The following is a 12,768-nucleotide window of genomic DNA, read 5'->3' as shown; positions in this document are numbered from 1 at the left end:
TCAAGTCATAACCCAAAAAAAAAAAAAAAAAACCCTTTTTTCTATTTTACTTTAAATTAAATTATTTATTAATAATTCTTTTTTAAAAATATCTTTAAAAATAATTAAATACTCCATTATAAATCTTGGGTTATAATTATAAATCTTTGCGAGATAACGAAAACGCTGAGTGGTGAATCGTCGTCATTAGGCAACAAATTTGTGATTAGTAGAAATAAATATCATAATTATGTAATTTTTTAATTAAAAAAATGCGGAGATATTTAAATCAAATGTTGGTTAGTAGGTGAGAGGTTGAGTGAGTGGCTTTAATTTTTGTTCTTGTCCTTTTTACCGAATTTGCGAGTGTGTGTGTGGTGGTGGTGGTAATGGAGTCTCCGTTCAAACCTGATGTGATCAAAGGCAAGGTAGCTCTTATCACCGGCGGCGGATCCGGTATCGGTTTTGAGATCTCTTCTCAGTTCGGCAAACATGGAGGTTCTATCGCCATCATGGGACGCCGGAAACAAGTTCTCGACGATGCTGTTAACGCTCTCCGATCTCTTGGGATTCAGGTAATTGTAATTCTCTCTCTCTCTTTCTCGATTCGCGATTTTTGTATTGAGGACTTTTGTCTAATGTTTGTATATATATATATATATATATATAAGGCTATTGGATTGGAAGGTGATGTTCGTAAGCAAGAGGATGCGAGAAGAGTTGTGGAATCAACTTTTCAGCAATTTGGTAAAATTGATGTTCTTGTTAACGCTGCTGCTGGGAATTTCTTGGCTGCTGCTGAGGATTTGTCTCCTAATGGCTTCAGAACAGGTTCACTTTTTGATAATGATTTGAGAGGAATTGTGTCTTGAGATTTTGAGTGTTGTTTTAGCTGAAGGAAACGTTTTTATTGTGTGTGTGTGCAGTCTTGGACATTGATGCAGTAGGAACATTCAACATGTGTCACGCAGCACTTAAGTATCTTAAGAAAGATGGGCCTGGGAGAGACTCATCAAGTGGTGGCGGTTCGATTATTAACATAAGTGCTACTTTGCACTACACGGCTTCTTGGTACCAAATTCATGTTTCTGCTGCCAAGGTAATTCCTTTTGTCTGGTAAACTCATTCAGTGTCTCGAGTTTTGGTTAGGAAATCATCAAGAACTTAGTAGTAGGAACAATCCAAATGTAGCAAATGGGAATCTTAGGAGTTTGAAACTTGAAACAGGCTGCAGTTGATGCTACGACAAGAAACTTGGCATTGGAGTGGGGAACTGACTATGATATTAGAGTGAACGGGATTGCACCAGGACCCATTGGAGGTACACCGGGAATGAGTAAACTTGTACCTGAGGAGATTGAAAACAAAACCCGAGAGTACATGCCTCTTTATAAACTCGGAGACAAGTGGGATATCGCAATGGCTGCACTCTACCTCAGCTGTGATTCTGGTATGCTGCTGAGTTAAATCACTGCCTTTTAGTGTAAAACATATAAATGATTGAAATGCTGATGATACATCGCCTGATTTGTTTAAACAGGGAAATTTGTGAACGGACTGACAATGGTGGTAGATGGAGGACTGTGGCTTAGCAAACCTCGCCATTTGCCCAAAGAAGCTGTGAAGCAACTCTCTCGTGCGGTGGAGAAGAGGTCCAGGGCCAAGCCTGTTGGTCTGCCAACCAGCAAGCTTTAGATCATTTGTGTGTCTGAGAACTCATATAAAATTGTATCGGGTTATTGAATTGCATTTGGAGACAGAGAAAATGATATTATCATGATTATGTAGATCAAACTATGTTATGCACAATAAAATAGCATTCTTTACAAAAATATGTAGAAAAAGAGTGGCCAAAACAGTAAACTAATCTATGAGAAGAAAAGGTGAAAGCTTTAGAACCTCTCATCAGTGATAAGACAAAAATATATTCCAATCTCTCTCTCTAAAAACCCAATAGCCAAGAGAACATTGTGAGTCACACTCTCTCTGTTTCTCATCTCCTCATCTTTGTTATCTCCTTTTGATCCACATGGCTTCAGCCGCCGCAAGTCCCGCATTTTCACTCCTTAAGTCCACCAGCGGCGTTGCTTCCTCCGCCGCAACTCGTGTACGCGCCTCCCTTTTGCCGATCCCATCCACCTCTGTTTCCGCGCGTCCTCTTGGCTTCTCCGCCACTCTCGATGCCCGTCGTTTCTCTCTCCACGTTGCTTCCAAGGTTGAATCAGTGCGCGGGAAGGGGAGCAGAGGAGTGGTTTCTATGGCGAAGAAGAGCGTCGGAGATCTGACCTCAGCTGATTTGAAGGGGAAGAAGGTTTTCGTGAGAGCTGATCTCAATGTACCTCTCGATGATAACCAGACTATCACCGATGATACCAGAATCCGTGCAGCTATTCCAACGATCAAGTATTTGATCGAAAATGGTGCTAAAGTCATCCTCTCCACTCATCTGGTAACATTCCCACACACACAGTCACACACTATACATTTGAATGCTCCATCGCCTGAACTAAATTACAACACTTTATGCTGCGTTTTGATCTTTCTTTCAGGGAAGGCCAAAGGGAGTCACACCAAAGTTCAGTTTGGCTCCTCTTGTGCCTAGACTCTCTGAGCTTCTTGGTATTCAGGTAAAGTTCGTGTTTTGTCTCGCTAATGAATCATCTTCCTTGGCTTGAGAGAGTTTTATGACGGTGAATTTTGCAGGTCACGAAAGCTGATGATTGTATCGGTCCGGAAGTGGAAAGCTTAGTGGCTGCTCTTCCCGAAGGAGGAGTTTTGCTTCTTGAGAACGTCAGGTTTTACAAGGAGGAAGAGAAGAACGATCCTGAGTTTGCCAAGAAGCTTGCTGCATTAGCTGACCTCTATGTCAATGATGCTTTCGGAACTGCTCATAGAGCTCATGCTTCTACCGAAGGAGTCACTAAGTTCTTGAAGCCTTCGGTGGCTGGTTTCCTTCTGCAAAAGGTGATTTGTTGATAGAGAGATTCTACTTCCCTTTGATTACCAATTCAGCATCAAAGCATCGTTGCTACAAATGATACCAAGAACTTATTTTGTTTACTCCTTTCTATAACTACAGGAGCTAGACTACCTTGTAGGCGCTGTTTCATCCCCAAAGAGACCATTTGCAGCCATAGTGGGTGGATCCAAGGTCTCATCCAAAATTGGAGTTATTGAATCGCTTCTGGAGAAGTGTGATATCCTTCTTCTTGGTGGTGGAATGATCTTTACATTCTACAAGGCACAAGGTCTTTCAGTTGGTTCGTCCCTTGTTGAAGAAGACAAACTTGAATTGGCTACCGAACTCCTTGCCGAAGCTAAGGCCAAAGGAGTGTCTCTTTTGTTGCCAACAGATGTTGTGGTTGCTGACAAATTTGCTCCTGATGCCAACAGCAAGGTCTGTCTCTCTCATCTCGCTATTGCTTAAAGCTTGGCAGTTTACTAGTTTATATTATTGGGTGATGATAGTGAAAAGAAAAATGGGAAATGGGGTTTTTGTAAGACTTTTCTCTGCTGAGGTTCTTAGACAAACCCTTTTGACTGGTCTACATCATCTAAAAGAAAAAGAGAGAAGATTTGCTCCTTCTAAAGCTGAGTTTTAACCTCTTATGTGAACCATATGCTAGCTATTCTTGTGTCTTGTAAAAGAAATATGGGGAGCCAGTAAGTTGTGCTCCTGTTTAAGCTCTATGTAAACTCGTTTGGTTTGTTCTTGCTTGATGATCTAAAAGAGAGATGTGAGAAGTAGAATTGTTAAATATTTGATTTCTCTAAAGCTTTGTGTTCTGAGCAAAGAATGTGATGTGGATTTCTGTAGATCGTGCCTGCATCAGGCATTGAAGACGGATGGATGGGATTGGACATCGGTCCAGATTCTATCAAAACTTTCAACGAAGCTCTGGACACAACACAAACTGTCATTTGGAACGGACCTATGGGAGTTTTCGAGATGGAGAAGTTTGCGGCTGGAACAGAGGTAAGAAAGTGATTCCTCGTATAGAATAAACATATGGTAGATGAACATTAGATTAAGTTGTAGATTATGGTTGTTGCAGGCGGTAGCGAATAAACTAGCAGAGCTAAGTGGAAAGGGAGTGACAACGATAATAGGAGGAGGAGACTCAGTGGCTGCAGTGGAGAAAGTAGGAGTAGCAGGAGTCATGAGTCACATCTCCACTGGTGGTGGCGCCAGCTTGGAGCTGTTGGAAGGCAAAGTACTTCCCGGTGTTGTCGCCCTTGATGAAGCTATCCCAGTCACCGTTTAGAAACTCTTACCATTGATGAGGCAAACACTGTATACTTACAGAGTTTCTTTCGCTGTAAATCTACATATTCAACGCTTGACTGTTTAATTTTTATCAGAGACAGAGACTCATTCCCCGGAAAAAAATAAAACTCATTAAAAATCTGAAAAATTACAAAAAGGTAAGAAAAGAGATAGAGCAGACACTAATAATCGAAAGGCAAGTACTTGCTCAAGAAGCTAAGGTTTTTGGATGGCTTCTTGAAACCATCGGACATTTTAGTGTAGGTTGGGTAGTAGGGAGTTGGAGAACCATAGTAGTAATCGCTTAACGTATACTCTTTCTCCTTCATTTTCTCCAGCTCTGCTTTCAGTTCACTGTTGAGAAGATGCTCACAATAAGCTTTATTGTCTACAAACGCAGTGTACACCTTCCAGAACATTTTCTTGTCCCTCTCCTTTTCCATATCAAACTCTTCCATCAAGTTCCGCAGAATCAAAGGCCCCTTCTTCCTAAAGAAACCTTTAACGAAATCTTGAAACCCAGCGAGAGGCCGTTCGAGCATATCTAGCATCTGGTGACATGACTTGTTGGTGTTCATCAACACAATGTCTTGAATGTGGAGAAACACATCTAAGATGTTGTAGCGGAGCTTTACACTCAATGACCTTTGGGATTCGAAATTGCTCAAAGGAAGACCATACGGATGGTAATAGAAACTCGGTGCTCCATATGGATAGTCGGTAGGGAACAAGAGGTCGAAGACGTACAAACTGTGATAATGATGACAATCAGTCACGGTTACAGCAACCCTCATCAGCTCTTTTCTTTCTTGATAAGTTCTCACGAAGAAGCTGACTCCTTTCTTCTCCTTCAAGGCTAATCCTCTCTCAAGAATCCACCACTCTCGCTCCACGGCACCGGTCGAGCAAACGCAGCAGCAAGAGGGGTAACAGCAACGGTACTTGTAGAAGTGATGGTCTCGTGGAGCGTCTCCATCAACAGCTTCCAACTTTCTGAATCTTTTGAAGTTCAGATCCACTTTGTCTCCCAACTCCATGATCTCTTTCTCGAAGATATCAACCACGAGGTAACTGTTCTTCCCAAAAAGAACGACGTCACCCACCTTTTCTTCTTCTGATCCCGGTTTAGACTCACGTACACGTTTCAGGGATTCAACTTTTTCCTCCTCTGCAGTAGAAGGAAAAGCCCAAACTTTCTCCGCACGTCTCATGAACTTATGAGCAGATCTTGACCTTAACTTGTCTGAATGTAGCACTCTAGGTTTACCCGCTGCTGGATCATCGTCAGCGTCATCAATACCTGCTCGATCATCATCATCATGATCAGAGTCACAGCTGATACCTTGTTCGTGTGGCTCTTTGGAGAGATTAGTAATACCAGCTCGATCATCAGAATCATGATCAGAGTCACTGCCTTCTTCGTATGGCTCTCCGAAGAGATTAGTAATAAAAAAACTCATGATTTTGCTTTCTCTAACTAAAGTTCTTTAAGCCTCTCCTAAATATATTTATAATATAGCTGAGAGCTCAAATAAACAAATTGTCATATAGGATCAGGAAAAAAGAGTAAAACCCTAAGAATTAAAGGATAACATTGGGATCTTATTTATGTAGATCCTGAACAAAATTGTCAAATTGTCATATATGATTTTGAGCCTTATTTTTAGCGTGTTTCTCTAATTGACAACTTTATCAACAAAACTTGTTATGATTTACTTTCCTTAATATCGTTATTTAGCTATACATTAAAAATATTATCTTTCAATTTTAATTGATTTTATTTCAATTTCGTTTTCTTATCCCCATTATTAGCACTCATTTAGTTATTATTTTTTTCCCTCAATAATTATCAGTTATACATTTAATTTAATTTATCTAACTTCAATAAGATAAGTATTATAATTACTCTCGGAATATCTTTTTAAAAAAGAGTACCAAAAAAAAAAAAAAAAAAAAAATCGTTCCACGGGCTTTATAGAAGTCTTGCGTTTAGGGAATTACGAGAATAGGCCCAACAACAAAAAGTTTACAGAAAAATTCACATATAAAATAAATTTTCAGAAAAATATAAATAGAATTCGAAATCGATGTTATGAAAATGGAAACTCTAAGGAGACAGAGACAAATAACTTATCGAAGAATGAAAAAGAAATGAGGCAGCAATGTCGGCGGAAGCATCTCTTCTTGCTTCTCCTTTTCTCTACTGTAAGAAGAAGAACTCTCAATTTGCTGTTTTCGATCCCCAAAAACAAAACTCTCATGATGTGAAACTCTGTTCTTGTTTTTTTTGGTTGCAGCTAATTCGGGAATCCACTCTGATTCTTTCTACGCGTCGCTTATAGATAGCTCGACTCGTAAATCTCACCTGAGACAAATCCACGCACGTTTACTAGTTCTTGGTTTGCAGTTCAGTGGTTTCTTGATCACCAAACTCATCCAAGCGAGCTCTTCTTTTGGAGACGTTACTTTCGCACGCCAGGTGTTCGACGGTTTACCTCACCCTCAAATATTCCCTTGGAATGCTATCATCAGGGGTTATTCCAGAAACAATTACTTCCAAGATGCACTTCTCATGTATTCCAAGATGCAGCTCGCTCGTGTTCCTCCTGATTCTTTCACTTTTCCCCATCTTCTTAAAGCTTGCGGCGGTTTGTCTCACCTTCCGGTGGGTGGGGTTGTTCACGCTCAGGTGTTCAGGCTTGGATTTGAAGATGATGTGTTTGTTCAGAACGGTCTTATTGCCTTGTACGCAAAATGTAGGCGTTTGGGGTGCGCGAGAACTGTGTTTGAAGGGGTGTCATTGCCAGAGAGAACGATTGTATCGTGGACGGCTATCGTTTCAGCTTATGCTCAAAACGGTGAGCCTTTGGAAGCTCTTGAGATTTTCAGTCAGATGAGGAAGATGGGTGTGAAGCCTGACTGGGTAGCTCTCGTTAGTGTTCTCAATGCTTTCACTTGCTTACAGGATTTGGAGCAAGGGAGATGCGTTCATGCTTCTGTTGTGAAGATGGGTCTTGAAACAGAGCCTGACTTGCTCATCTCTCTCAACACCATGTATGCAAAATGTGGCCAAGTCGCAACTGCTAAAGTTCTGTTTGATAAGATGAAGTCACCCAACCTTATTTTGTGGAACGCCATGATCTCTGGCTACGCTAAGAACGGTTATGCCAAGGATGCTATTGATATGTTTCATGAGATGATTGAGAAAGATGTCAGACCAGACACCATCTCTATAACATCTGCCGTTTCAGCTTGCGCTCAAGTTGGTTCTCTTGAGCAGGCTCGCTGGATGGACGACTATGTAGGCAGGAGCGACTACAGGGATGACGTTTTCATTAGCAGCGCCCTTATTGATATGTTTGCTAAATGCGGAAGTGTAGAGTGTGCAAGATCGGTTTTTGACCGAACTCTTGACAGGGATGTTGTGGTTTGGAGTGCTATGATTGTTGGGTATGGATTGCACGGGCGGGCTAGAGAAGCAATCAGTCTGTACCGTATAATGGAACGTGATGGAGTGCATCCCAATGACATCACTTTTCTGGGGCTCCTCATGGCCTGTAACCATTCCGGCTTGGTAAGAGAAGGCTGGTGGTTCTTCAACAGGATGACAGATCACAAAATAAATCCGCAGCAGCAACACTATGCATGTGTAATTGATCTTCTCGGGCGGGCTGGTCATATGGATCAAGCTTATGAAGTGATCAAATGTATGCCGGTCCAGCCCGGTGTAACAGTTTGGGGAGCCCTCCTAAGCGCGTGCAAGAAGCATCGCCATGTGGAACTGGGAGAATACGCAGCTCAACAGCTTTTTGCTATAGATCCATCCAACACAGGCCACTACGTGCAGCTCTCAAATCTATATGCTGCAGCTCGTTTGTGGGAGCGTGTTGCAGAGGTGCGTGTGAAAATGAAGATGAAAGGATTGAGCAAAGACGTTGGATGCAGCTGGGTTGAAGTAAGGGGAAGGTTGGAGGCTTTTCGAGTGGGTGATAAGTCACATCCGAGATACAAAGAGATAGAGAGACAATTAGAGTGGATAGAGAGCAGACTAAAGGAAGGTGGATTTGTGGCATACAAGGATGCTTCATTGCACGATCTCAACGATGAAGAAGCTGAAGAGACTCTGTGCAGCCACAGTGAGAGGATAGCGATTGCATATGGGCTTATAAGTACACCCCAAGGGACAACACTGCGGATCACAAAGAATCTAAGAGCGTGTGTGAACTGTCACGCTGCTACAAAGCTTATCTCAAAGCTTGTAGGCAGAGAGATTGTCGTGAGAGACACAAATCGGTTCCATCATTTTAAGGATGGAGTTTGTTCGTGCAATGATTATTGGTAAACAACAGATAGAGGAGCAATTTTGGTTTCATTATACTAAAAACTAGACAAGTCTTAAAAGTTAAAAAGCTGACTTATTTAATAATCAATTTCAAGATTCTGACCAGAAACACAATAGAAATCTGTAAGATAAGTAAAGTCTATTAAAATAATGAGACGAAAGGAACATTGCAAGATAGAACAAATTACTTCTCCCAGTTGTCTGGTCACTTCTCAACGACATTCTTGTCATACAGGTACTCAACGAATTCATCAATGAGGTAAGGCCATGCTCCTTCTGCATCATAATTCGACAGCACAGGGTCGACCATCTGCATCACAAAAATATTGTCTCAATCCATATATCAACGCTACTCCATCATAGTTGCAATTAATGTAAACTCAATGACAACTGTGTCTAGTTTTTCTCTTACCCTTGAAAATTCCAGGAGCTGCGCCCATGTGTCCTTAGATATGGCCTTGTTATGACGATCCTGATTTTTGGAAACCAAAATTGTATCAGAAGCAACAAATAAGATAGAAGATGCCTTGATGATATATTATACTCGAGTGTTTACCTGCAAGAAATCACACCAGTGAGTTACCAACGGCCACTCTCTTTCTGCAAATAACAACTGCCACATCCCGATCGCCGTATCTAGAGCAAGAGATTTTTGCCCCTGAAACATTTTACCATTAAAATATTTGTCACTAGCCCAGAAAAAAAGAAACAACATCTCCCAAGAGCAAATACCTCAAATCAAGCTTTTTACCTTCTCTTTCGCCCACCCAAACGCAAAGTTGTATATATCATGGAACTTTTCTGAACAAGATAAATGCACAAGAAGAACATTACACAAATGTCAGCTAACATAGGACTTTCCATCAATCAAATTGTGAACCAGATAAAGAATGGCCACTCATTTTTCTACTTACGTTCATCTTTTAGCTCAGAACGCATAAATGGCAGCTTTTCGCGCAACTTCCCAACTGAATCTACACTGCCATCAGAAAATTGGGTCTTAGTACTCCACATAAAAAGACCCCACATCAGGTAAAAATGTTACAAAAATCGAAAAGCATCAAGGCTAGTTCACTCACCCTAACGCCTGTAATCCAGTGATAAATTCTTGCTTGGAAAATTCACACGCTGTGGCAGCGTTCATATGCCACGAAAGAACCAACTGAAATTGGAATAAGTACTCATTTAAGTAAGTATCCACAAGATGAACAAGAAAACCCAGAGCAACCAGTGAGAAACAATTGAGTTAAAAACTCTACTTTCAATCTGTTCCTCTATCCATAGAAATGGCAAATTCTCATCTACCTCAACTTTTGTCGCTCTCTCACAATTTACTTAACTCATAATAGGTGGTTTTTTGGTATCCCTAAGGCAAAAGTAAAATCTAGATACACTCAAGCAAGAGGTAGGAAAATGTTTCAGAATAAACATACCGTGACTATGTCTTGTGGTTCCACCTGGAGATTGATTTCAAGACAGTTTTAATTAATACTATGTACGATATAAAACACATCATTCTTAAGCATTTATTCAAGAAGATAAATATAATACCTCAAGATCATTACACAGATTCGAGATACCCTCTGCTAGAATCATATCAGAATATTGGTCTGCAAAATGCAACACAACATGTTTAATGCAAAAGAAACACAAATGATATCAAACAATGGCTTTGATCAATTTAAGAGAGCAACAAGTAGCTTGCCTTTATATCTATTGTAGAGCTCCTCCAAGCGTCTTACATCAGAAGAATTGGTTCTTGGGTGAGGCTGGCTGTAAAACACATCAAAGGCTGCTTCAAGGTGCCAATCAGTGGCTTTGAGAGCCTGAAGAGCACTCTTCTCACTGCGCAAATACAATTAAACAGGTCAAACCAAAACACAAATTGTGATAATTATACAGACAAACCCATTAAAATGTTACAAATACGTTTGCTATCAAACTAGAGATACAGTTCCTTGTATTGGCCTTATGTAACAACAAATCTACAGTAAAACTAGCGATGATATAAGCTTAGCTCATGGGGATAGATCCAGTTACCTAGCTCCTGTGATATCCACGAACTGCTGAAGTTTGTCACGGTTGTTTCTATTCAACTTATGCTGCAGAAACAAAAGAGATCATACACGATTATATACTCAGAAAGATTTCAATCATCACTGAAATCGCAAAATTAAAGGAGCCTTGTTCGTTTCTACTAGACTTTGAAATGAAACTCCAAACACATTAAAACAAAAACAAAAACAAAAAAAAAAGCACAGACGCCATTAGAGGATTCGTAAACCCAAAAGTGGATGAAGGGGGAAAGCGCGTACCATTGTGAAGAAGAATCAAGAACACAGAATACACAACCCTAACAAAGGTAATTGAAGGGGAAGATGTTGTTTGCTCTCTTTATCTCTGCCAAATTCGCCGTCGTCGCGGAAGCAAAGAGGTGTGAGAGGAGAGGGGAGTGACTCAGGAAGACTCGAGAGTCTCTCTCTCACGATTGCTTCTTCTGCTTTTCTCTCGCCTCTCTCTCTCTCGCCTCTCTCTTGCTCAATGCAAATGTTTTTTTCTTTTTTTCTTTTTTTCTTTTTTACTTTTCTTTCTTATAAATAAATTGTTCAATTATGCAAAGGCTCGGTTCACTAAACCGGTACATCGTAAAAATATCTCAGTATCCAAAAACCGGACCGGAAGACATATTTCTGCAAGTAAACCACCCGGTATATGGCACTAATAACTTTTGCTAGTTTAATAGAGGAGGGTATAAAAATGTTTGTTTTGTATAGCTTGCATAATCCTGATTTTGTAGAATATTTTAAACAGAGAGTTCGATTTGTGACAAATAATGTCGTATTGATTTTTTTTGCCCGAAGGAAAAACGATAAAGAAAAACTGAAAGTATCGTTTTTGCTATCGGTTCTAGTACCACTTTAATGATTGGTAGTTATTCATTAACCGAGTGAGTTATGTACCAAAGTTACCAGTCAAAATAAGAACCTGAATGTCTTAAATATCTTAAAAATTAATTAGGGTTATATCTAGCAAAATACAAAGTTTGGAGATATGAGATCACCAAATAGGCAGTGTTTTTAAAGTTTAAAAGTAAATTATGATTTAGGTTTTTTTTTTTTGATATCACAAAGATTATGAAATCTAATGAAGATTATGGGCTATAATTATAAAGTTGGTGTATTGAAGTATCTTTTTTTTTTTTTTTGGTGTATTGAAGTTATTAGGGTAATGTTGGGCTTAATTCATTGTGGATATTTATTGTGGATATTTACAATTTATTTTTTATGGTTTTGTGTATAAATTACGGGAAAATCATATACTGGTACTAAGCAAATGAAATGTACAATCGTCAAAAATATAATATATACATCACTTCATCGACATTTTCTTAATTTTCATCTTATTGTTTACATGGAATGTAAATATTAGTAATAAATTTTTGATAGGAAAAGAGGGGAAAACAAAAAAAAGAGTGAATGCATTCATGTTAAAATCGAATAGGCAGGCAATGCACATGTAGATGTTTGTGAACGATTGATTGATGCTCGATATTTTTTTTTATATATAAATAAAATATAAATATCAGTTATATTTAAATATTTTTTCTTTTCGTAAGCAAAAGTTTATATTTAAATATCCTAATGAAGTATTAGATTAAAAGATCAAATTTAAGGGTAGAAAAGTTACACAAAAATCTAGTGAAGCGTCGTGATCAAACATTGATGTTTTGGGATCAGTTCTGTCCGATTTCTCTTCTTATAAAACCCAATAATTGTTTCCTCAAACGTCTATATCTGATTTATAGTTCAGAGTTTTGAAGACTTGAAACCAAGAGAAACAAAAGGCCAAAAAATCATTAGGTTCAGGTAACCATCACACTCAAGTGGCGATGGTGAAATCTGAATTCGAAACACGTGGCTTGATTGGCCCAGCATTACCCACCCATTCCCACCTTGAGAGGAAGATGAGAGTATGAGACCATCGTAAATTTCTTGAACCCAAAAAGTAAACTAAAGAAATCAAATTAAAACCACTCACCTCACGGTTCACAGGTTCACAGACTAACATGACGACATTCTGTCTTCACATTTTACTTTCTTGTTAAAAAAAAAAGTCTTCCACATTTTCAATTCATATATTTAGTCATCTATGTTTCGCTTTTGATAAAGTGAAAAAGCTA

General features: G+C 39.4%; 5 protein-coding genes across 5 annotated transcripts; 3 read left to right on the top strand and 2 right to left on the bottom strand.

Annotated features, from left to right (window-relative positions):
• The first annotated feature begins 12 nt into the window (after window positions 1-12).
• Window positions 13-1,811, top strand: LOC104765047 (peroxisomal 2,4-dienoyl-CoA reductase [(3E)-enoyl-CoA-producing]). Its single transcript, XM_010488703.3, has 5 exons — window positions 13-554; window positions 651-810; window positions 906-1,078; window positions 1,207-1,429; window positions 1,520-1,811. Exons 1-5 carry the CDS (start codon window positions 369-371, stop codon window positions 1,672-1,674), a joined length of 897 nt encoding a protein of 298 aa, XP_010487005.1. The 5' UTR covers window positions 13-368; the 3' UTR covers window positions 1,675-1,811.
• Window positions 1,812-1,895: 84 nt separating this feature from the next.
• On the top strand, window positions 1,896-4,374 carry LOC104745499 (phosphoglycerate kinase 1, chloroplastic). Its single transcript, XM_010466756.3, has 6 exons — window positions 1,896-2,428; window positions 2,529-2,606; window positions 2,683-2,943; window positions 3,059-3,376; window positions 3,797-3,955; window positions 4,035-4,374. Exons 1-6 carry the CDS (start codon window positions 2,009-2,011, stop codon window positions 4,242-4,244), a joined length of 1,446 nt encoding a protein of 481 aa, XP_010465058.2. The 5' UTR covers window positions 1,896-2,008; the 3' UTR covers window positions 4,245-4,374.
• On the bottom strand, window positions 4,033-5,795 carry LOC104745500 (uncharacterized). The gene has a single exon (XM_010466757.3). It carries the CDS (start codon window positions 5,704-5,706, stop codon window positions 4,429-4,431), a length of 1,278 nt encoding a protein of 425 aa, XP_010465059.2. The 5' UTR covers window positions 5,707-5,795; the 3' UTR covers window positions 4,033-4,428.
• Window positions 5,796-6,247: 452 nt separating this feature from the next.
• LOC104745498 (pentatricopeptide repeat-containing protein At3g12770) lies at window positions 6,248-8,697 on the top strand. Its single transcript, XM_087502395.1, has 2 exons — window positions 6,248-6,451; window positions 6,544-8,697. Exons 1-2 carry the CDS (start codon window positions 6,409-6,411, stop codon window positions 8,586-8,588), a joined length of 2,088 nt encoding a protein of 695 aa, XP_087358521.1. The 5' UTR covers window positions 6,248-6,408; the 3' UTR covers window positions 8,589-8,697.
• Window positions 8,642-11,574, bottom strand: LOC104765044 (uncharacterized). Its single transcript, XM_010488700.3, has 11 exons — window positions 10,904-11,574; window positions 10,629-10,690; window positions 10,294-10,433; window positions 10,140-10,198; window positions 10,022-10,045; window positions 9,668-9,750; window positions 9,503-9,567; window positions 9,340-9,389; window positions 9,145-9,246; window positions 9,001-9,060; window positions 8,642-8,898 (listed from the first exon to the last, which is right to left on the bottom strand). The coding sequence occupies exons 1-11, from the start codon at window positions 10,904-10,906 to the stop codon at window positions 8,794-8,796; spliced, it is 753 nt and encodes a 250-aa protein (XP_010487002.1). The 5' UTR covers window positions 10,907-11,574; the 3' UTR covers window positions 8,642-8,793.
• Between the last annotated feature and the right edge of the window lie 1,194 nt (window positions 11,575-12,768).

Source organism: Camelina sativa, chromosome 19 (genome assembly GCF_030686135.1).
Source record: "Camelina sativa cultivar CO46 ecotype springtype chromosome 19, ASM3068613v1".
NCBI classification, from domain to species: domain Eukaryota; kingdom Viridiplantae; phylum Streptophyta; class Magnoliopsida; order Brassicales; family Brassicaceae; genus Camelina; species Camelina sativa.
Note: the sequence above shows the minus strand (reverse complement) of the source record. Positions and strands in the feature narration are given on the sequence as shown.

Coding starts and splice junctions, on each gene's coding strand:
- LOC104765047 (XM_010488703.3), top strand. CDS start 369: ATGGAGTCTCCGTTCAAACCTGATGTGATCAAAGGCAAGGTAGCTCTT. Junction 811..905: donor TCCTAATGGCTTCAGAACAG/GTTCACTTTTTG, acceptor GTGTGTGTGCAG/TCTTGGACATTGATGCAGTA. Junction 1,079..1,206: donor TTCATGTTTCTGCTGCCAAG/GTAATTCCTTTT, acceptor AACTTGAAACAG/GCTGCAGTTGATGCTACGAC.
- LOC104765044 (XM_010488700.3), bottom strand. Junction 9,390..9,502: donor TTCTGAGCTAAAAGATGAAC/GTAAGTAGAAAA, acceptor TATCTTGTTCAG/AAAAGTTCCATGATATATAC. Junction 8,899..9,000: donor AGCTCCTGGAATTTTCAAGG/GTAAGAGAAAAA, acceptor TTTGTGATGCAG/ATGGTCGACCCTGTGCTGTC.
- LOC104745499 (XM_010466756.3), top strand. CDS start 2,009: ATGGCTTCAGCCGCCGCAAGTCCCGCATTTTCACTCCTTAAGTCCACC. Junction 2,607..2,682: donor CTGAGCTTCTTGGTATTCAG/GTAAAGTTCGTG, acceptor TGAATTTTGCAG/GTCACGAAAGCTGATGATTG. Junction 3,377..3,796: donor CTCCTGATGCCAACAGCAAG/GTCTGTCTCTCT, acceptor GGATTTCTGTAG/ATCGTGCCTGCATCAGGCAT.
- LOC104745500 (XM_010466757.3), bottom strand. CDS start 5,706: ATGAGTTTTTTTATTACTAATCTCTTCGGAGAGCCATACGAAGAAGGC.
- LOC104745498 (XM_087502395.1), top strand. CDS start 6,409: ATGTCGGCGGAAGCATCTCTTCTTGCTTCTCCTTTTCTCTACT. Junction 6,452..6,543: donor TGCTTCTCCTTTTCTCTACT/GTAAGAAGAAGA, acceptor TTTTGGTTGCAG/CTAATTCGGGAATCCACTCT.